Here is a 23,494-nt window from a genome sequence, read left to right as displayed (position 1 = left end):
CTATTTCTTATGTGTACATTTATAAATAGATAAACTGAAATGCAATATCACAGTGTGCACATAAATTCTTACCTTTTTAATGAACATTAACTCGTTAGCATAGTGTCGAAGGATCCGTTCAATTGTTGTTTCAATTTCTGACTCAAGGGATGGAATATTCAAATTCTGAAATCTATGTTTAGCACAAATAAACCACAATCCATTATAAGGAGCGTCATGATGGTCAAACATTATTCCGGCAATATAATTTTTAAACATCTATTTTATTTTTCTTAAAAAGCAGTCTAAAAATTACAAATTCCATTTCCTTCTTTTCAATTTAAATGTAAACACACCTACATTACACAAATGTAAACCTACATTTTAAATAACAAAATATTATATTTCACGGTCAAACTCCCTTGACAGTCAATTATTTAATTTAATCCACCACCTCAACATATGATAAAATGATTGATAATGTGCTTCTGCCAGGAAGACGAGTGTGTATCTGGACTTTCAAAAAGCCTTTGACAAGGTCCCACACAAGAGATTAGAGTGCAAAATTAGAGCGCAAGATATTGGGGGTAGGGTATTGACATGGATAGAGAACGAGTTGGCAGACAGGAAGCAAAGAGTAGGAATTAACGGGTTATTTTCAGAATGGCAGGCAGTGACTAGTGGGGTGCCGCAAGGCTCAGTGCTGGGACCCCAGTTATTTACTATATATATTAACGATTTAGACGAGGGAATTAAATCTCCAAGTTTGCGGATGACACAAAGCTGGGTGGCAGTGTGAGCTGCGATGAGGATGCGATGAGGCTGCATGGTGACTTGGATAGGTTGGGTGAGTGGGCAGATGCATGGCAGATGCAGTATAATGTGGATAAATGTGAGGTTACCCACTTTGGTGGCAAGAACAGGAAGGCAGATTACAATTGTAAGGGGAATAGATAGGCGTTTCTGCGGCAGCAAACGAGACTCCAGGAAGGTATGTTGCCTCCCTGGTGCAAAGGTCAGGGATGTCACTTAACGGCTGCAGAACATTCTGGAGGGGGAGGATGAACAGCCAGTTGTCGTGGTGCACATTGGCACCAACGATATAGGTAAAAAACGGGATGAGGTCCTTCAAGGTGAATTTAGGGAGCTAGGAGATAAACTTAAAAGTAGGGCCTCAAAGGTAATAATCTCTGGATTACTACCAGTGCCACGTGCTAGTCAGAGTAGAAATAGGAGGATATTGCAGATGAATACGAGGCTTGAAAAATGGTGCAATGGGGAGGGATTCAAATTTCTAGGGCATTGGAACCAGTTCTGGGGGAGGTGGGACCAGTACAAACAGGACGGTCTGCACCTGGGCTGGAATGGAACCAATGTCCTTGGGGGAGTGTTTGCTAATGCTGTCGGGGAGGATTTAAACTAATGTGGAAGGGGGATGGGTGCATGAGCAGAGAGACAGAGGGGTGTAAAATGAGGGTAGAAGCAATAGGAGGTGAAAAGTAAAAGTGGCAGGCAGACAAATCCAGGGCAAAATTCAAAAAGGGCCACTTTTCAACATAATTGTATAAGGGGTAAGAGTGTTGTAAAAACAAGCCCGAAGGCTTTGTGTCTCAATGCAAGGAGCATTCGTAATAAGGTGGATGAGTTGAATGTGCAGATAGTTATTAATGAATATGATATAGTTGGGATCACGGAGACATGGCTCCAGGGTGACCAAGGCTGGGAGCTGAACATCCAGGGATATTCAATATTCAGAAGGGATAGACAGAAAGGAAAAGGAGTTGGGTAGCGTTGCTGGTTAGAGAGGAGATTAACGTAATAGAAAGGAAGGACATTAGCTTGGAGGATGTGGAATCGATATGGGTAGAGCTGCGAAACACTAAGGGGCAGAAAACGCTAGTGGGAGTTGTGTACAGGCCACCGAACAGTAGTAGTGGAGTTAGGGATGGCATCAAACAGGAAATTAGAAATGCATGCAACAAAGGTAAAACAGTTATAATGGGTGACTTCAATCTACATATAGATTGGGTGAATCAAATTGGCAGGGGTGCTGAGGAAGAGGATTTCTTGAAATGTATGCGGGATAGTTTTCTAAACCAACATGTAGAGGAACCAACGAGAGAGCAGGCTATTCTAGACTGGGTACTGAGTAATGAGGAAGGGTTAGTTAGTAGTCTTTTTGTGCGTGGCCCCTTGGGCAAGAATGATCATAATATGGTTGAGTTCTTCATTAGGATGGAAGTGACATTGTTAATTCACAAACAAGGGTCCTGAACTTAAAGAAAGGTAACTTTGATGGTATGAGACGTGAATTGGCCAAGATAGACTAGCAATTGATTCTTAAAGGGTTGACGGTGGATATGCAATGGAAGGCATTTAAAGACTGCATGGATGAACTACAACAATTGTTCATCCCAGTTTGGCAAAAGAATAAATCAGGGAAGGTAGTGCATCCGTGGATAACAAGGGAAATCAGGGATAGTATCAAAACAATAGATGAAGCATTCAAATTAGCCAGAAAAAGCAGCCTACCAGATGACTGGGAGAAATTCAGAGTCCAGCAGAGGAAGACAAAGGGCTTAATTATGAAAGGGAAATAGATTATGAAAGGGAAAGGGAAAGGCAGGGAACATAAAAACTGACTGCAAAAGTTTTTATAGATATGTGAAGAGAAAAAGATTAGTTAAAACAAATGTAGTTCCCCTGCAGTCAGAAACAGGTGAATTGATCATGGGGAACAAGGACATGGCAGACCAATTGAATAACTACTTAGGTTCTGTCTTCACTAAGGAAGACATAAATAATCTGCTGAAAATAGCAGGGGACCGGGGGTCAAATGAGATGGAGGAACTAAGTGAAACCCACGTTAGCCGGGAAGTGGTGTTAGGCTGCATCCCAGAGTACTTAAGGAAGTAGCCCCAGAAATAGTGGATGCATTAGTGATATTTTTTCAAAACTCTTTAGATTCTGGAGTAGTTCCTGAGGATTGGAGGGTAGCTAATGTAACCCCACTTTTTAAAAAGGGAGGGAGAGAGAAAACGGGGAATTACAGACCAGTTAGTCTAACATCGGTAGTGGGGAAAATACTAGAGTCAGTTATTAAAGATGGGATAGCAGCACATTTGGAAAGTGGTGAAATCATTGGACAAAGTCAGCATGGATTTATGAAAGGTAAATCATGTCTGACGAATCTTATAGAATTTTTCGAGGATGTAACTAATAGAGTGGATAAGGGAGAAACAGTGGATGTGTTATATCTGGACTTTCAGAATGCTTTCGACAAGGTCCTACATAAGAGATTAGTATGCAAACTTAAAGCACACGGTATTGGGGGTTCAGTATTGATGTGGATAGAGAACTGGCTGGCAGACAGGAAGCAAAGAGTAGGAGTAAACGGGTCCTTTTCAGAATGGCAGCAGTGACTAGTGGGGTACCGCAAGTGGGGGACCCCAGCTATTTACAATATATATTAATGAATTGGGAATTGAATGCAACATCTCCAAGTTTGCGGATGACACTAAGCTGGGGGGCAGTGTTAGCTGTGAGGAGGATGCTAGGAGACTGCAAGGTGACTTAGATACGCTGGGTGAGTGGGCAAATGCATGGCAGATGCAGTATAATGTGGATAAATGTGAGGGTATCCACTTTGGCTGCAAAAACAGGAAAGTAGACTTTATCTGAATGATGGCCGATTAGGAAAAGGGGAGATGCAACGAGACCTGGGTGTCATGGTACACCAGTCATTGAAAGTAGGCATGCAGGTGCAGCAGGCAGTGAAGAAAACGAATGGTATGTTAGCATTCATAGCAAAAGGATTTGAGTATAAGAGCAGGGAGGTTCTACTGCAGTTTTGGTCTCCTAATCTGAGGAAAGACATTCTTGCCATAGCGGGAGTACAGAGAAGGTTCACCAGACTGATTCCTGGGATGTCAGGACTTTCATATGAAGAAAGACTGGATAGACTCGGCTTGTTCTCGCTAGAATTTAGAAGACTGAGGGGGGATCTTATAGAAACTTGCAACATTCTTAAGGGGTTGGACAGGCTAGATGCAGCAAGATTGTTCCCGATGTTGGGGAAGTCCAGAACAAGGGGTCACAGTTTAAGGATAAGGGGGAAATCTTTTAGGACCGAGATGAGAAAAACATTTTTCACACAGAGAGTGGTGAACTCCTGGAATTCTCTGCCACAGAAGGTAGTTGAGGCCAGTTCATTGGCTATATTTAAGAGGGAGTTACATGTGGCCCTTGTGGCTAAAGGGATCAGGGGTATGGAGAGAAGGCAGGTACAGGATACTGAGTTGGATGATCAGCCATGATCATATTGAATGGCGGTGCAGGCTCGAAGGGCCGAATGGCCTACTGCTGCACCTAATTTCTATGTTTCTATGTTTCCCTGGGTTTTCTCTGGGTGCTCAGGTTTCCTTAGGTTTATTGGCTTCTGTAAGTTGTAATTTGTCCCGAGCGTGTAGGATAGTGCCAGTGTACATGGTTGTCACTGGTCGGCGCAGACTCGGTGGGCCAAAGGGCCTGTTTCCACACTGTATTGTATATACCAGAAGAACAAGAGCATCAAAAGTATGTGGAAATAGTGTGGTTACACAATATCATTAAAATTTCTGACTTTATTTCTGAACAAATTTGTGGAAGTTTTGCTTAATTCAAATTTTAGTTTAGTTTAATTTAGAAATACAGCACGGAAACAGGACCTTTAGCCCTTCAAGTCCACTCCGACCAGCAATCCCCTCACACTTGCACTATCCCACATACTAGGGACTATTTACAATTTATACCAAGCCAATTAACCTACAAACCTGTACATCTTTGGAGTGTGGGAGGAAACCAGAGATCCCGGTGAAAACCTACGCAGATCACGGGGAAAACGTGCAGACGCCATACAGACAGCACCTGTAATCGGGATCGAACCCGGGTCTCTGATGCTGTAAAGCAGCAATTCTACTGCTGCTCCACCGTGTCGCCGTTAATTGCTTATCATGGATGGTTTTGCTGACTATTTATTTGCATATGTTGCGAGAGGAGCAACAACCGCAATCTTACCTAGTACTAACAGAAGTATCAAAAAGTAGCAGTTGAGGGTACTGCTTGTAGACCACTTTTAATGTGTAATTTCTTGAGCACCCTATCCAAGAGTATACTAAACAGAAAAAGGCCTTTCGAACAAGTCCACACTAACGTGCAAGCACCTATTTCTATTAATCCCACACCAATCTAATTATATTCTTCCCATTTGCCCATCAACAACCTCCAGACGCTAATGAAGAAACAAGGAACTACGGATGGTACACAAAATTACTGGGGACATTCAGCGGGTGCAGCAGCATCTATGGAGCGAAGGAAATAGGCGACGTTTCGGGCCGAAACCCTTCTTCAGACTGATGGGGGGTGGGGAAAGAAAGAAGGAAAAGGGGAGGAGGAGGAGGAGCCCGAGGGCGGGCGGATGGGAGGGTGGGAGGAAACAGCTAGAGGGTTAAGGAAGGGGAGGAGACAGCACGGGCTAGCCAAATTGGGAGAATTCAATGTTAATGCCATAAGGACGCAAGGTCCCCAGACGGAATATGAGGTGCTGTTCCTCCAATTTCCGCTGTTGCTCACTCTGGCAATGGAGGAGACCCAGGACAGAGAGGTCGGATTGGGAATGGGAGGGGGAGTTGAAGTGCTGAGCCACCGGGAGGTCAGGTAGGTTATTGCGGACTGAGCGGAGGTGTTCGGCGAAACGATCGCCCAACCTACGCTTGATCTCACCGATGTAAATCAGCTGACATCTAGAGCAGCGGATGCAGTAGATGAGGTTGGAGGAGATACAGGTGAACCTTTGTCGCACCTGGAACGACTGCTTGGGACCTTGAATGGAGTCGAGGGGGGAGGTGAAGGGACAGGTGTTGCATTTCTTGCGGTTGCAACGGAAAGTGCCCGGGGAGGGGGTGGTGCGGGAGGGAAGGGAAGAATTGACGAGGGAGTTGCGGAGGGAGCGGTCTTTGCGGAAGGCAGACATGGGGGGAGATGGGAAGATGTGGCGAGTGGTGGGGTCACGTTGGAGGTGGCGGAAATGGCGGAGGATTATGTGTTGTATTTGCCGGCTGGTGGGGTGAAAGGTGAGGACCCCATCCCTGCACACGCAGCAAGGGCAGAGTCCCTCTGGTCCTCACCTTTCACCCCACCAGCCGGCAAATACAACACATAATCCTCCGCCATTTCCGCCACCTCCAACGTGACCCCACCACTCGCCACATCTTCCCATCTCCCCCCATGTCTGCCTTCCGCAAAGACCGCTCCCTCCGCAACTCCCTCGTCAATTCTTCCCTTCCCTCCCGCACCACCCCCTCCCCGGGCACTTTCCGTTGCAACCGCAAGAAATGCAACACCTGTCCTTTCACCTCCCCCTCGACTCCATTCAAGGTCCCAAGCAGTCGTTCCAGGTGCGACAAAGGTTCACCTGTATCTCCTCCAACCTCATCTACTGCATCCGCTGCTCTAGATGTCAGCTGATTTACATCGGTGAGACCAAGCGTAGGTTGGGCGATCGTTTCGCCGAACACCTCCGCTCAGTCCGCAATAACCTACCTGACCTCCCGGTGGCTCAGCACTTCAACTCCCCCTCCCATTCCCAATCCGACCTCTCTGTCCTGGGTCTCCTCCATTGCCAGAGTGAGCAACAGCGGAAATTGGAGGAACAGCACCTCATATTCCGTCTGGGGACCTTGCGTCCTTATGGCATTAACATTGAATTCTCCCAATTTGGCTAGCCCGTGCTGTCTCCTCCCCTTCCTTAACCCTCTAGCTGTCTCCTCCCACCCTCCCATCCGCCCGCCCTCGGGCTCCTCCTTCTCCTCCCCTTTTCCTTCTTTCTTTCCCCACCCCCCATCAGTCTGAAGAAGGGTTTCGGCCCGAAACGTCGCCTATTTCCTTCGCTCCATAGATGCTGCTGCACCCGCTGAGTTTCCCCAGCAATTTTGTGTACCTTCGATATTCCAGCATCTGCAGTCCCCTTTTGAACAAGGAACTACGGATGCTGGTTGACAAAAAAAACATAAAGTTTCGAGTAACTCAGTGGGTCAGGCAGCACCCTGGCAACATGGGTAGGTGACGTTTTGTGTCACGAGCCAGTGTGAAGAAGAGTCCCAACTTGAAACCCTATCCATGTTCAGGGATGCTGCCTGACACACTGAGTTACTCCAGCACTTTGTGTCTCCAGATACTATTGCTTACACTTTTTAGAAAATTTACATAAGCCAATTAAACTGTGAACCCACACAATTTTGGAATGTGGGTGAATACTTACTTTCAGTGACTGATGTACAAGCACACCCAAGTCTCCTTGCACCTCCCCTATTCCTAATCTGACAACTTTCAGATTCGGTCCTCAGTCTCCTCCATTGTCAGAATAACTGTCCTCGGTCTCCTCCATTGTCAGAGTAACAAGATCTTCGGTTTCCTCTCACACTCCAAAGACGTACAGGTTTTGTAGGTTAATTGGCTTAGTATAAATGTAAATTGTCCTTAGTGTGAGTAGGATAGTGTGGGGATTGCTGGTCGGTGCAGACTCGTTGTGCCATTGGGCCTGTTTCCACGCTGTATCTCTAAATTAAATTAAATTTTTAAACTAGACGGCCTCCACAGCCATCTGTGGCAATGAATTCCACAGATTCACCGCTCTCTGACTAAAGAAGTTCCTCCCCATCATATTTCTAAAGATACGTCATTTTATTCTGAGGCTATGGCCTGGATTCCCCTGCTAGTGGAAACATCCTCTCCACATCCAATCTATCCAGGGCTTTCACTTTTCGGTAAGTTTCATTGAGGTGCCCTCTCATCCTTCTAATCTCCAATGAGTAAGGGCCCAGTGCCACCAAACGTACATCATATGTTTACCCAATCATTCATGGGAACATTCTCATACACCTCCTCAAGGCCCTCTCCAACGCCAACACATCCTTCCTCAGATATGGGGGGTCAATACTGCTCACAATACTCCAAATTCAATCTAACCAGTGCTTTATAAAGTCTTAGCATTACATCCCTGTTTTTTTTAATTCTAGTCCTCTTCAAATAAATCCCAGCATTGCATATGCCTTCTTTACTACAGATTCAACTTGTAAATTAATGATTTGTGAATCCTGCACCAGCACTCCCAAGTCCCTTTGCACCTCCAATTTCTGAATTCTCTCCCCATATAGAAAATAGTTTATGCCTTTATTCCTACCAAAATGCATGACTCCACACATTGCTACACTGTATTCCATCTGCCACTTATTTGCACTCTCCCAACATGTCCAAGTCCTTCTGCAAAGTCCCTGCTTTCTCCACACTACCTGCCCCTCCCACCTATCTTTGTATCATTTGCAAACTTGATCACAAAGCTTTCAATCTTCTTTAGCAACCTGACGTGCTGCACTTTATCAAAGGCCCTCAGAAAATCCATGTAAACATGACTCTCCTTTATCTATCCTGCTATTTATTTCCTCATAGAATTCCGACAGGTTTATCAGGCAAGGTCTCCCTTTCATAAAATCATGCTGACCAGCCTGTTTTATCATGAGTAGTTTGAAGCAACAAAGGAGTTTTTCAAAGCTAAATAAAATGGTAATTTCTTGAGTGGCCAAGTCAATCACCCGATCTGAACCCAATTGAGCATGCCTTTCATATGCTGAAGAGAAATCTGAAGGGGACTAGTCCCCAAAGCAAGCATAAACTAAAGATGGCTGCAATACAGGCCTGGCAGAGCATCACCAGATAAGACACCCAGCAACTGGTGATGTCTATGAATCGCAGACTTCAAGCAGTCATTGCATGCAAAATACTAAACATGATGACTATCATTTACATGACATTCCTGTGTCCCAAACATTATGGTGCCCTGCAATGGGGGGGGACTATGTATAAACACCGCTGTAATTTCTACATGGTGAAACCAAAATGTATAAAAATGGCCTTTAATAAAATCTGACAATGTGCACTTTAACCACATGTGATTTTTTCTATTACAAATCTCAAATTGTGGAGTACAGAGGCAAATAAATAAATGATGGGTCTTTGTCCCAAACATTATGGAGGGCACAGTAAATGTACAAATATTTACACCTCTATTAGTAGAAAAGTAATAATATACTCTATTCTATAATTCATTATCTGTAATTAATAAAACAATTGTTATTACCTCTGCAGAAGCTGCAAAGCATGCCGTGAAGAAATAATGTTTGTAAAACTATTATTCATGAAGTCATCAAGTAAGTTCTGAAATAAACAGAAAAATGAAAATAGAAAAACGCAAGTGTCTAAAATCTGGTCTAAAAACAGAAAATGCTGGAAACACTGAGTAGCATTGTTGAAAGAGAAACAGAGCTAATATTTCAGCTTGAAAGCTTTTTTTCTGAATTTGGAAAGAGAGAAAACAAAGTAGTTTTAAATTGTAAAGAGGGTCAGTAAGAGATGGATAAGATAGAGGGAATATTTCTGATAGAATGAGAGCAGGATTTATTATCATTGGCAAATTTAAACAAAATGATTTCAGCCTCTAATATCCAAGGTAAATATATATTTTAGTGGTCTGAGCACTTACTTCAGAGACAACAACATTTCTCTAAATGTCAGCAGACAAAGGAGATAGAGATAGACTTCAGGAAGCGAAGCAGTACACATAGCCCAATGACGGCACCAAAGTAGAGATGGTTGAAAGCTTCAAATTCCTAGGAGTAAATATCACCAGCAACTTGTCCTGGACCTCCCATATGGCAGCCATGGTTAAGAAAGCACACCAACGCAACTACTTCCTTAGAAGGCTTAGGAAGTTTGGCATGTCCACAACAATTCTCACCATCTTCAACAGATGCGTCGTACAAAGTATTTTATCGGGATGCATCACAGCATGGTTTCGGGACAGCTCCATCCAAGACCGCAAGAAATTGCTGAGAATTGAGGACGCAGCCCAGACCATCACGCAAACCAACCCCCCTTCCACTAACTCCATTTACATCTCACGCTGGCACAGCATGGCCACCAGCATAATTAAGAATGAGTCACACCCCGGCCACTCTCTCATCTCCTCTCCCATTGGGTAAAATATATAAAAGTGTGAAAACGCATACCTCCAGATCCAGGGACAATTTCTTCCCAGCTGTTATCAGGCAACTGAACCAATATACTATACCAACTACCAGAGAGCAGTCCTGAACTACTATCTACCTCATTGGGGACCCTTGGACAGTCTTTAATTTAACTTTACTGGACTCTATCTTGCACTAAACGTTATTCCCTTTATCATGTATCTGTACACTGTGGATGGCTCGATTGTAATCATGTACTGTCTTTCCACTAACTGGTTAGCACGCAACAAAAGCTTTTCACTGTTCCTCGGTACATGTAACAATAAACTAAACTCAACTCAACAAATGTTGCCTTTTTATGCAAGGTGACAAGTGATACTTCACTTTCAAGAGCCTGTTTGTTGAACCAGTCATTTTCTTAAATTCTGGATAGACAACATCTACCATATGTAATCCACACATGCTCCCTTTAATTACCGGTAACTCAAATTTCTCAAAGTACTTGTTAATTTTCTCCTTGATTAACATTAAACTGACAGACCTAAAGTTACTAGAAAAACTTTTCCGCATATTCTTGGTTGAAAGTGTAACTTGGCCACTTTCCAATTCCCAAATGCAGTGGTCTTCGAGTGTAGGCTTTGATGAGAGAGGGTAGAGTAAATATAATTTCATTTTAAGTTTATCCTGAGTTTAGTAGTCAAGGATAGTGACTTTTGCTTGAATCTTCTAAGCTGGAGCCAGCATTCTGAGGCAAAGAGGTAAACAAGGTACATTTCAATTGCAAAAAGTGGTGAACAGTGCCCTGTCCATTATGGGTACTGAGCTTACCGCCATCAAAGGGATCTACACAAGTTGCTGCCTTAAAAACTGAAGTAAGTATGCAGGTACAGCAGGCAATGAAGAAAGCACATGGCATGTTGGCCCTCATAGCGAGAGGATTTGATTTTAGGAGCAAGGAGGTCCTACTGCAGTTGTACAGGACCCTGGTGAGTGTACACCTGCAGTATTGTGTCCAGTTTTGGTCTCCTAATTTGAGGAAGGACATTTTTGCTATTGAGGGAGTGCAGCGTAGGCTCACCAGGTTAATTCCCGGGATGGCGGGACTGACATATGATGAAAGAATGGATCAACTGGCTTATATTCACTGAAATTTAGAAGGATGAGAGGGATTCTTATAGAAACAGAAAATTCTTAAGGGATTGGACATGCTAGATGCAGGAAAAATATGCCCGATGTTGGGGGAGTCCAGAACCAGGGGTCACATTGTAAGAATAAGGGTATGCCAATTAGGACTGAGATGAGGAAACACTTTTTCACGCAGTGAGTTGTGAATCTGTGGAATTCTCTACCACAGAAGGCAGTGGAGGCTAAATCACTGGATGTTTTCAAGAGAGTTAGATATAGCTCTTAGGGATAACGGAATCAAGGGATATGGGGAGAAAGCAGGAACGGGGTACTGATTTTGGATGACCAGCCATGATCATATTGAAAGGCGGTGCTGGCTCGATGGGCAGAATGGCCTACTCCTGCACCTATTTTCTATGTTTCTAAAAAGGCAGCCAACACTGCTGCCATTGGGAAGAGATTAATAGGAACCTGAAAACTGTAAAGTCCAGATTCAGGAGCAATTTCTACACCCTCCAAATAAACTCTGAACAATGATGAAGGTGTCAAAGGAAACAACGGTATATTGATCAGTTACAGATATGGACGGAGAACCCTTACATAGCAGAGCACAGGAACAGACCTTGCTGCCCACAATGTCTGTGCCAATTATGATGCAGACGCAAAATGATAATTTCTAGCAAATATAGAAACGGAAAAAAGCATGAGATATATAAAGAGAAAAGATCAAATTAAAATTGGCAAGTAAAATTAGCTAGCTCCACATACTAGAATATATTCCCCACTGACTCTTCTCTTACCTCTAAATCAAAGATCTGTTTCGCGAATGTAGCATAGTCAGCATTGAATTCCTTCCTTCGAGAGTCCAAAATATCATAATTACTTTTTTTAAGATTCAAAAATATATTCTGGAATTTGATTGCAAGAATCTCTATTCCCTCAATTGAAGAACTCTTCAATACAGAGAAGGTCTTCAATATTTCAACTATTTTTGTGATCTGCAAATGTCAATGAACATTGATTATTTCACATATATAAATGAACAATTTTGCACAGTGTTTTCTATTTCTGTTAAACTTATTGAATGCACCATTCTGTACCAATTCTCAATGCAATACTATAATCATAAAATAACCATTGAATCATGTGTGCATTCATTTTCCAATTAGTTTACATCTGATGGGAATCCATCTATATTTTTATTTGAGTTCTTTGCAATTACCAGAACCACCATGGTTATTGTTGAAATCAATTATTTTTATTACATTTTTTAAAATCAACATTATTTTCTGGTGCAGATACACAAATATATTCAAAGTTTGCACTTGTCTGGCCAGTGTACAGCCAGTTCAGAATAAATAGAAGTTCAGAAGTCCTATAAGATAGCAATGTTAAAATATTTTGAGATTTTAAAAATCAAGTCTGCAATTTATGCCATCAGATAAAGCATAAAAAGAAGTTTAATTTGATATGTAATTCAATTTCATATCTTCAGTATTAAAAAAGTTGTGGCCATTTTCATACTCGGAAATTAGCATAAAGTTCCCTATTCCTTTTCCATTGACTTACACAAAAGCTGTGATCGAGGACAGTCAAAAGCCCCTAACTTTCTTAAAAATTAAGAGAACTGAATGAAATTGTCAGTTATTATAGATTGAAGCATTCTGAAACACATATGAAACATCTTACTTGGATGCCCTGAAATTAAAGCAAAAAATTAGTTAGTTACCTAATTGTAGCTAATTACAAAATTGACCATTGTGACGGAAATAGTAATAAACACACAGACTGCCTTAAAAATTCAAAAATGTGATATTCTCAAGATCAGAACTTTAATATTATTATATTATATGCTGTAAGTCCGTAATAGATAGGAAAATAAATTACAATTTCTAGCAATAGACCAAGTCTTTATGGAGAAGATCAGTTGCTAGCTGGTACATTGGCATATCATAATCAGTAGCATCATCATACTCCTCAGAGTGTAACCAATAAGTAGCTCTGTACATCTGAGAAAAGTTTTTCCTCAAATTTTGGCTTTGTAAACTACAAGTTTTTGCTCCTCAAACCATGCATGACATGCCTTTCTGCCCACTACTTTCCCATTAAGAATGTCCTGTAGATCATCACATTTGGAGTAATCCAAATTCGGATAATCTCTGCGAATGCTGTCTAATTCAGTCTCTTTTGCTGGGCATTTGGATTGACAATATTGTATTTCTTCTTCGGAGACATCTGTTTAAAATGTAAAGAAAAAAAAACACTGAACAGCATTAACAGAAACAAGTTATTATTTGCAGTTTTAGAAAAAAGGTAGAAATGATAAAGTTAAACGCTAAAATAAATAGTAAATACCCAACAAAAAATTCATATTCATCAGTTTCATCTAATCAATTAAATTCATCTAAATTCAATTACTAGATCTAAACATCTATCCATTTCTTAAGAAAAGGCTAATTTTTTTAAATAGCCTACGTATCCAAATAACAAACTAATCCTATTCACAATATAACATTATTTTAAAATCTCACTGTCATGAATTTATATGCTAAATGGAAGGAATTTAATGTTTAATTCCCATAAATTAATCTAGAAACATCCACTCTCAATATAATCAAAATTATTATTTTTTGCACAATACATGTGACTAAAACTGTTGTGTATATTTAGTTTTAAAATATTGATTATGGATAGACAATTACACAAAGTATAGACGATTTATGACATGATTGTCCAAAAAAAACAGAATTTTAATCATCGTGCAAGTGGGTGTTTCTGCAATGCGATCGATTGGAACGTTGCCGTTGCTGTGAATTTTAACCCCATATCGGCAGGCAAAGACATGGCCGAATCGTTTGGAGACTAAATAACATTTTCTCGTCGTAAAATTAGACTAAAGCCACAACTAAGCAAGATTATATGTGAAATAGACGACTTACCCTTTGTTTTGTCCTGATATTGCGATCCATTACGTTGAAGGCGTTGAGGGCATTAGAAGTCGCTTTTTACTTTAATCCAACTATTAAATTGCCCAGTGATTTCAAAAAAAAAACGGGAACGGAAGTCCGATCGATTTTTCTTCATCGACTAGCAGCCGGAGGAAATCCCTCTCCGACAAGCGATAAAAAACCTGCATTTTAATCCCCCCCCCCCAAAGGCGCCGGTGTCGTGCACACATCTATTGTGACAGCCAGTGACAGATCTGCAGCGCCGCTGTAGGTAGGTTTTGTAACATCGCTATATAAGATGTATTTGGCTTTGTGCCAGTGGGAGAGCAAGTATTTAGTTAAAGTGAATTTTGATACAAAAAATGAGCCAACCAAAATTCTTCCATTTCATTTAAAAGACGTCAGAAGAAAACAGAATAGAATGATTTAGATTTAAAGAACAATAGACATTCATTGCATCAATTTTAGATTAATGCCAGCTCTAGATGCCATATTTTCAAGTGCTCAGATGTTTTCTAAATGTGGTCAGGGCTTCTCCCTCTGAATTGCCCAATAACTCCACATAATCATTATACCCCAAACCTAATGACATCATCATAAATTTCAATGTCATCCTGTTAACAGATTCTCACTACCTACCTCGTCGTCATTCCCGCACACTGTATTACTAGTAAACATTGGCCCACAACTTTTAAAAATAGAGAACATTCAAAATGGTACTCAGAGTCTCCAATCAATGCAACAGCATACATATGCTCAGTATAAATAATGGAATCAGTACACTACCTCAATGACTACTGACCTGTTAGAAATCTCCTACTCCATCTGTGGAAGAGTCTGCCATTCCCACACTTATGTTTTGTTTCTTTAACATACAAATAATAGATAAAGCAAAACACCTATGTTCAGAGGAATTAAGCTTCCACATGCTTGCCTCTTTAACTCTCCTTCCCATTTGTCTTCTCAGTCTTTAAATTATGTTCCATTTTGGCATATTTCAACTCTTGAGATTCAAAATTGAACTCAACAAATTCAGATAACCAGCCTTTCCTGTTTATGTTAGACATAAGATCATCCATCTGTGAGTATTTCTAGCATTCCCTTTTATTTTAATTTCCCAGCAACTGTTGCATCCAGCATCTCAGTTTCTGCATTTTGCATTCTGCACAGTTTTTTTCTCCCTCTCAATTGCCTTAATTTATTTTCCTTACACTCCTTTAGACAAAACTATGATTAGTTCATTTCCCTCTTTTTGACATCACCCTATCACACACCTACACTATATTTTATCTTGCCACCTGTCTCCTGCTCGAAAACTTAAAACATATTTGTTATCTCGGCCTGAAATATTAACTACTTCCATTTCCGTAGTAGTTGCCAGATTTGCTGAGTATCTCCTACAATTTAATTCATAAACCTGTTGATGTGCTTTTAAAAGTTGTCACTTAAACTATTATTAAACAACATAAGTAATGAGAATGGTAACTAAAATGCCTGGTATGCTTGGCTTTGTCAAGAGTATTTTATGGTCATATGTACCAAAACAAAACAATGAAATTCTTACTTGCAGCAACACAACAGGTTTGTAAAAACAGCGCTCAATAGATAAAATAATAAACAAACTTTAAGAATAGAAGTTTAATAATTAAATAATTTAATTAATAATTAAAACCCAACATAGTGTAAAAAATAAAACAACGCTTCAAGTCTCTAGTACAACCAAGGCAGTTCATAGTCTGTAGTTCAGTTGGAGTCCGTAGTGTTTAATAGTCTGATAGTGTTGTGAAAAGGCTGTTCCAGAACCAAACAATCATGGTTTTCAGACTCCTGCCTCTTCCCCCCAATGGCAGAAATGAAATAAACACGTGACCAGGATGATGTGGGTCCTTGATGATGCTGGCTGCTTTTTTGAGGAAGCGCCACCTATAGATCCCTTCGACAGTGGCGATGTCGGAAGGTACCCGTAATGGACCAGGCCGTGCTCACTAGTTTTAATAACCTTCTTCATTCTGGGCGTTTGAGTTACTGAACAAGGTCATAATGCAACCAGCTCATATGCTCTCTATCATACACCTGTAGAAGTTCAACAGAGTATTCATCAACATACCGAATTTCCTCAGTCTTCTAAGGAAGTAGAGGCATTGATGGGCTTTCCTTATGATTGCATCAATGTGTTGGGTCCAGGACAGATTTTAACAAACTTGAAGTTGTTGCCTCTCTCACCACCAACGCGTTGAAGACAGTTTCAGCCTTGACCTTCCTCTTACAAAATCAACAATCAGTTCCTTGGTTTTGCTGACATTGAGAGCAAGGTTGTTCATCTGGCACCATTTAATCAGACAATTAATTTCCCTCCCTATACTCTTACTCAACATCATTTGTAATTTGTCCACCAACAGTGGTGACATCATGAATTTAAAGATGGAACTGTGTCCGGCTACAGTCATGGGTATAGAGTGAGTAGAGCAGGGGGCTGAGCACACAACATTGAGGTGACCTTGTGCTGATGGTTATTGAGGAAGAAGTGCTGGTGCCAATTCATACCGATTGTGATCTGTTGATCAAAAAGTCGCAGATCCTTGCTCGTAGCGGCTCGTACGAGTAAAAAGTTAAAAAAATTTTCATCACATATTTTGCAGGGATGAAAAAACATCACGAGTTTACCGGATGTCCCGAGTACCTACCATTAGCATTACAAGCCGCTACGAGACATCCACCAACTCCTACGGACCCGCTACGGACATTCTCCGAGTTTGAATCACGAGAATCGTGATGTGCCAACTTTTATACCCAATACCTACCCAGTGAAGGCTAGCGTGCCAGACGCCTTCTTCACCACATGTCCAGCAATCTTAGCACTTTTAGGGAACCATACACCAGTCTTTTACCCAGAGTAGGGGAATCGAGGACCAGAGGACAAAGGTTCAAGGCGAAGGGGAAAAGATTTAATAGGAATCCAAGGGATAACGTTTTCACACAGAGGGTGGTGGGTGTATGGAACAAACTGCCTGAGGAGGCAGTTGAGACTGGGACTATCCCATCGTTTAAGAAACAGTTGGACAGGTACATGGATAGGACAGGTTTGGAGGGTTATGGACCAAGCGCAGGCAAGTGGGATTAGGTTAGCTGGGATATTGTTGGCCAGTGTGGGCGAGTTGGGCCGAAGGGCCTGTTTCCATACAGTATCACTCTATGACTCTATAACTCTATGACTCTATAACTCCTTCCTCCAAGCCAATTTTGAATCCAGTTGGCTAGCTCACATTGGATTCCATGTGATCTAACCTTCCAGACTTCCTACTATTCCTACTTTTTAATAAAGGTGGGAGAGAGAAAAAATGGAATTATAGACCAGTTAGCCTGACATCTGTGGTGGGGAAGATGCTGGAGTCAATTATAAAAGATGAAACAGCGGCACATTTGGATAGCAGTAACAGGATCGGTCCGAGTCAGCATGGATTTACGAAGGGGAAATCATGCTTGACTAATCTTCTGGAATTTTTTGAGGGTGTAACTAGGAAAATGGACAAGGGAGAGCCAGTGGATTTAGTGTACCTGGACTTTCAGAAAGCATTTGATAAGGTCCCACATGGGGGGTCATTGTTCATCAGTCAATGAAAGTAAGCATGCAGGTACAGCAGGCAGTGAAGAAAGCAAATGGCATGTTAGCCTTTATAACAAGAGGAATTGAGTATAGGAGCAAAGAGGTCCTTCTGCAGTTGTATATGGCCTAGTGAGACCACACCTGTGTGCAGTTTTGGTCCCGTAATTTGAGGAAGGACATTCTTGCTATTGAGGGAGTGCAGCGTAGGTTTACAAGGTTAATTCCTGGGATGGCGGGACTGTCATATGCTGAGAGAATGGAGCGGCTGGGCTTGTATACTCTGGAATTTAGAAGGATGAGAGGGAATCTTATTAAGACATATAAGATTATTAAGGGTTTGGACACGTTAGAGGCAGGAAACATGTCCCGATGTTTAGGAATAAGGGGTAAGCCATTTGAAAAGGAGACGAGGAAACATTTTTACTCACAAAGAGTGGTGAGTCTGTGGAATTCTCTGCCTCAGAGGGCGGTGGAGGCCGGTTCTCTGGATACTTTCAAGAGAGAGCAAGATTTGGCTCTTAAAGACAGCGGAGTCGAGGGATATGGGGAGAAGGCAGGAACGGGGTACTGATTGTGGATGATCACAGTGAATGGTGGTGCTGGCTTGAAGGGCCGAATGGCCTACTCCTGCACCTATTATCTATTGTCTATTTCTGTAATTTGTCGGGCAAGTATTTGCTTCCCAGCATCTGTCGTTTCATGTTGTAAAATTTGTGCTTAGTGCTTCAAGCACCCATTGAAGAAGTTTTGAAGATTCCATCTGAGAGGGGGGAAAAGTCTCCCACCTGTCTTTAACCAACTACACAGTCTTGAACAGTGGTTCCTCTAGTTCTGGAAATATCCTGTTCATGTCTACCCTCATATCATATCACCATCCCTCGGGTTTTTATATTTTCAATCAAGTAACCACCACAGAACTCCAGCAGATGCAAGCGTAGTGTGTCTGATCTTTCCTTGTACAAAGATGCTGAGAGAATGGAGTGGCTGGGGCTTGTATACTTTGGAATTTAGAAGGATGAGAGGGTATCTTATTGAAACATATAAGATTATTAAGGGTTTGGACACGCTCGAGGCAGGAAACATGTTCCCGATGTTGGGGGAATCCAGAACCAGGGGCCACAGTTTAACAATAAGTGGAAATCCATTTAAAACGGAGATGAGGAAACACTTTTTCACACAGAGAGTTGTGAGCCTGTGGAATTCTCTGCCTCAAAGGGCGGTGGAGGCCAGTTCTCTGGATACTTTCAAGAGAGAGCTACATGGGGCTCTTAAAGATAGCTGAGTCAGGGGATATGGGGAGAAGGCAGGAACGGGGTACTGATTGGGGATGATCAGCCATGATCACATTGAATGGCGGTGCTGGCTTGAAGGGCCGAATGGCCTACTCCTGCACCTATTGTCTATTGTCTATTATGCAGTACCTTGTCACAAGGCCTTGCTAAAGTCCATATGGACAATATCCACTGTGCTGCCCTCATCAATGAGGGCTGGTAGTTGTAGCACATAATATAATGATGCTTAAGAGGCTCTTCAATAGGTACATTGATATGCAGGGAATGGGGGGATGTGGATCACATGCAGGCAAAGGAGATTAGTTTAACGTGACATCATGTTAAGCACGGACATTGTGGGCCGAAGGACCTGGTCCTGTGCTTAACTTCTAAAAATAGAGCATTCTATACTTTTGGATTTATTAATGAAAAGAAAACAGAGCATGAATAAATCGATTACTTTTGGGATGACAGGCTGGTTTTAGACCATAAGACATAGGAACAAAATTAGGCCATTTGACGCATAAAGTCTACTCCGCCATTCAATCATGACAGATCTACTTTTTCCTCTCAATCACATTCTCCTACCTATTCCCTGACGACCATATTAATCAAGAATCTATCAATCTCTACTTTAAAAATACCCATTGCCCTGACCTCGACAGTGTCTGTGGCAATGAATTCCACAGATTCATAACCCTATCGCTAAATTAATTGTCCTCATCTCTGTCCTTTAGGTTTTGGTAAAAATATATTTTGCTGAGATATTTGCTGAGGACAGTCAATGAGAACACAGCTTTCACAAATTATATCAATGATTTGGATACAAGGCATCAAATGTATCATACGTAGACAAAAATGCTGGAGAAACTCAGTGGTTGAGGCAGCATCTATGGAGCGAAGGAAATAGGCAACGTTTCGGGCCAAAACCCCTCTTCAGACTGATCAAATATATCATATCCATATTACATCCAACTAGAAGGCTTTTGAAGCAGTCAAGAAACAAAGAACATTCAAGGACATATTGACAGGATAATTAAATGGGAGAAACCATGGTAGCTGAAGTATGATTTGGAAGAATGTAACATTAAATTGAGTATTTATAAATGTACACTATAATGTGGCAAGAGGAAACATATTGACAAAACCTGATTAATTCTCATTGGATATGGTTATCAATATCAGCTCTATTATGTCTGAAATGTTATTGTATAAGGGTTTTACATCAGAAATGAACTTTTATTGATCCACATGTTAATATAGTATGTATTGTATATAATGTATATATAACATTAAGTTCAATAACTTTGATTATAACCACTATTATAGGGTTCTGGTATGAAATAGCTTTACTTAAAATATTAGTGTCAAATATTAAAAATATTTTAAATATTTAGTACCAAAATAAACAGATAGATTTTAAATTTATATCATGATTGCTTTTCCTAAATTCCAACTCACTTTTCCTAGTCTTTTGCAAAAGACCTCAAGTTTACCAAAAATATACATTTCCGACACATCAAAAGAACTGTCACGTTCAGTTTCAATGGTCTTTTGTTTGGTTTTCTGGAAATACATACGATATTCTTCTAACAATGCTTTACATTCCTGAAACAAAGAAGAAACAGTTATATTGAAAGCAACAGTTTACAACTAAATTACCACCATCTGGTGAAATTGAAAGAATTATAGCATTAAAATGAAATTGTACATTGTAGTTTTTCTTCATCTTGTAAAGGAAAGCATTAATCAAACAGCAACAGGTCGAGAAGATAACCAGCAAAAAAAGAAGAGGGTGAGGGGTGAGGAAGGGGGCTGGAGGGGGATATATGAGAAAGGGAACAAAAATGTGAATACTGGAGCTGGATCGGAAGGAGATAAAAGGGAAAACCATTGCAGTGTATATAATGGTAACTGTACTTTAGGAACTGATTACCAGTTGTGGTGATATTTGGATCATGTGATATGTTCATTATTTTATCAGTCTCGTGAATACATATGCAAGTATGCGCAGTGTACTCTTGTAAAATAAAATAAAAACACACTGGCAATTGTTTGACTGAAACTTATGTTTGTTTCTATCCACATGCCACTATGGTCTGTGTGGTATGGTGTGGTATTTATTTGTCACGTGTACTGAGGTACAGCAAAAGTCATTTTTTTATACAGTTCAGTATAAGTATCACTATGCATAAGCAGTTACATACATATTAGATAACCATCTCAGATGCAGTACAAGTGTATAGCAGTAGTTCACTGAGACAGTACTCAGAGTTGCCAGTTTGGCGCCATTTTCAAGTCCCAATTGTTGTAAGTGCAGGGATCTTGATCTGACCATGAAGCTCTGTTAGCCTGGTGGCGTTGCAGAGTCAGCCTGGGCCCCAGGCAGCTGCAGGGCCTCAAGTGGCCCATTCCCCTGTCGAGACACCACACTCCCTCCTGTAGTCGGTCTGCTTAGCGGCCTTCCAGATAGATTCCCGTGGGTCATCGATGCACAGGGGGCGAGCCGGGTGAGTCCCCGGTCTGCGGCGGATGGGCCGGGCCTACCGAGCAAGTTCTTCTCTGCGACCTGGGTCCACCACTGCGACAGACGAGTCAAGCCTACCGGCCGATTCCCTCGTCGCCGGAGGGCAAGCTGAACCTTCTCGGTCTACGGGCCACGGAATTCTCCAGCCAAGCGCATAGCGTGTCTCTCCTTGCTGTGCTGGAGGCTGGTCCTGATCCTGATCCAGGTCGGCTCTGCACCAGCCACTGGGCCTGGTCCAGCAGATCTGCGCAGTGCTCTCCAGGAGCTCCTTTCTGCGCTGGTGTAGCATAATATGTTGAATGAATGAATGCTTTATTCTCACATGTGACAAGTCACAGTGAAATTCCTTGCTTGCATACCTTGCCAAGGTACGCAGTAGACACCCATGAAGGGTGCTTACAAACTCCCCCCCCCTCCCCCTCCTCTTCTCCAGCACCAGTTCTGTGGTGCCATCCGGTGGTTAGGTCAATTACTATGTGAACCCTCGGCAGTCAGGGTCGGGTCACGTGACTGGGTAATGGCGGGAAAGAGTTGTCACAAGGTATTGTGCCCTAGTATATATAATGAACCCCCGGTCAATCTTCCCCCATTCGTGTGTGTGTTCTCTTTGCTTTGACAATAAAGATCTCTTTGATTCACCATGCAGACCCCCTGCAGCTAGCAGACGAGCTGTGGCAAGCCAAGCTGCAGGGCGGTGGCTCAATCGATCTGGTGTCGGCAGTGCCTCGGAAGGCCCAGAAACCAGGCCCTGCATCCGGAGTTCGGCTGCGCCGCCTGTCCCGAATGACCCCAGTAAGGGGAGTGGTGTTACTACCACCAGCACTGGAGTCCCACAGCCCATCAGTGCCGCCCACCCTGCTCATGACCGCGAAATACCGGGGCGGATCGTCAGTAATCGCTGCGGCAGTTGGCCTGAAATATCAGCCTGAAATACGCTTGGGATAGACACTTGGGACGATGGTTCCGTGTTGATACGGGCACGAATGTTAGCGTTTTGCCCCCGTCGGGGGTCGACACTTGTTCTGGCAAGCGGAGGCCTTCTCTGACTGCAGTAAATGGCAGCTCCATACGGACGTATGGGGTTGGCACGATCCCGCTCATCTTTGGTCCCTGCCATTTTACGGTGGCTGACGTCTCCCAGCCGTTGCTGGGCGCAGATTTCCTCCGGGCCCAATCTCTGTTGGTGGATGTGGGGGGGCAATGCCTCGTTCATGCTGCGACATTGGAGCCGATCTCCTTACGCCCCGGAGCATCCGCTACGCCACGCAGCGACCCGGTGTCTTCCGTGGACAATATTTACGCAGATACTGGCGGACTTCCCGGACATTCTGACTCCACAATTCCATACATCCAGCACCAAGCACGGTGTGGTGCATCACATCCTCACCTCAGGCTCCACGCACGGGCACACCGATTTCCTCCCGACAAACTCCGTATCGCCAAGGCAGAGGGGATTGTACGGCGCTCTAACAGTCCATAGGCGTCTCCTCTTCACATGATTCCTAAGGCGTCCGGTAGTTGGCGGCCTTGCAGGGATTATCACCGCCTCGATTACGACACAACCGCAGACCGGTACCTGTTATTAAAAATCTTTTAATTTGTGATGGCAGGAAATCTTATTGCAGTGCATTTGTTGCAGGATGTGCGAAGTCAAGGGCACTGCTGGTGTCACTGACCACTACACCTGTGGGAACTGTGTCCAAATGCAGCTCCTCAAGGACCGAGTTAGGGAACTGGAGCAGCAGCTGGATGACCTGTGGTCCATCCGGGACGATTAAAGCTTCCTAAACAGGAACTACAGTCAATTCGTCACTCCAAGAGTCCAGGAGGTACAACGGGTAGAGACGGGAATAAAAGGGGATGAAGCGAGTGCAGGGGACCTCTGTGGAAGTACCTGTGGATGACACTTCCAGTCTGAGCGGCGGACAGGTCTATGACTCGAATCCTAGTGCTAAGACTCGACCGGCAAGACTGACGTCAGG

At 42.6% G+C, this 23,494-nt stretch overlaps 1 protein-coding gene across 1 annotated transcript in view; it reads right to left on the bottom strand.

The window, feature by feature from the left end:
- Positions 1 to 23,494, bottom strand: part of LOC116973727 (dynein heavy chain 8, axonemal-like) — a 622,328-nt gene that overhangs the window by 505,415 nt on the left and 93,419 nt on the right. The window contains 4 exon segments of the mRNA XM_033022036.1: positions 73 to 172; positions 9,152 to 9,228; positions 11,963 to 12,160; positions 20,447 to 20,593. Of these exon segments, the coding sequence (XP_032877927.1) occupies positions 73 to 172; positions 9,152 to 9,228; positions 11,963 to 12,160; positions 20,447 to 20,593 (522 nt within the window).

This window comes from Amblyraja radiata, chromosome 5, assembly GCF_010909765.2.
Source record: "Amblyraja radiata isolate CabotCenter1 chromosome 5, sAmbRad1.1.pri, whole genome shotgun sequence".
NCBI lineage: Eukaryota > Metazoa > Chordata > Chondrichthyes > Rajiformes > Rajidae > Amblyraja > Amblyraja radiata.
This window is presented reverse-complemented; position numbering and strand designations above follow the sequence as displayed.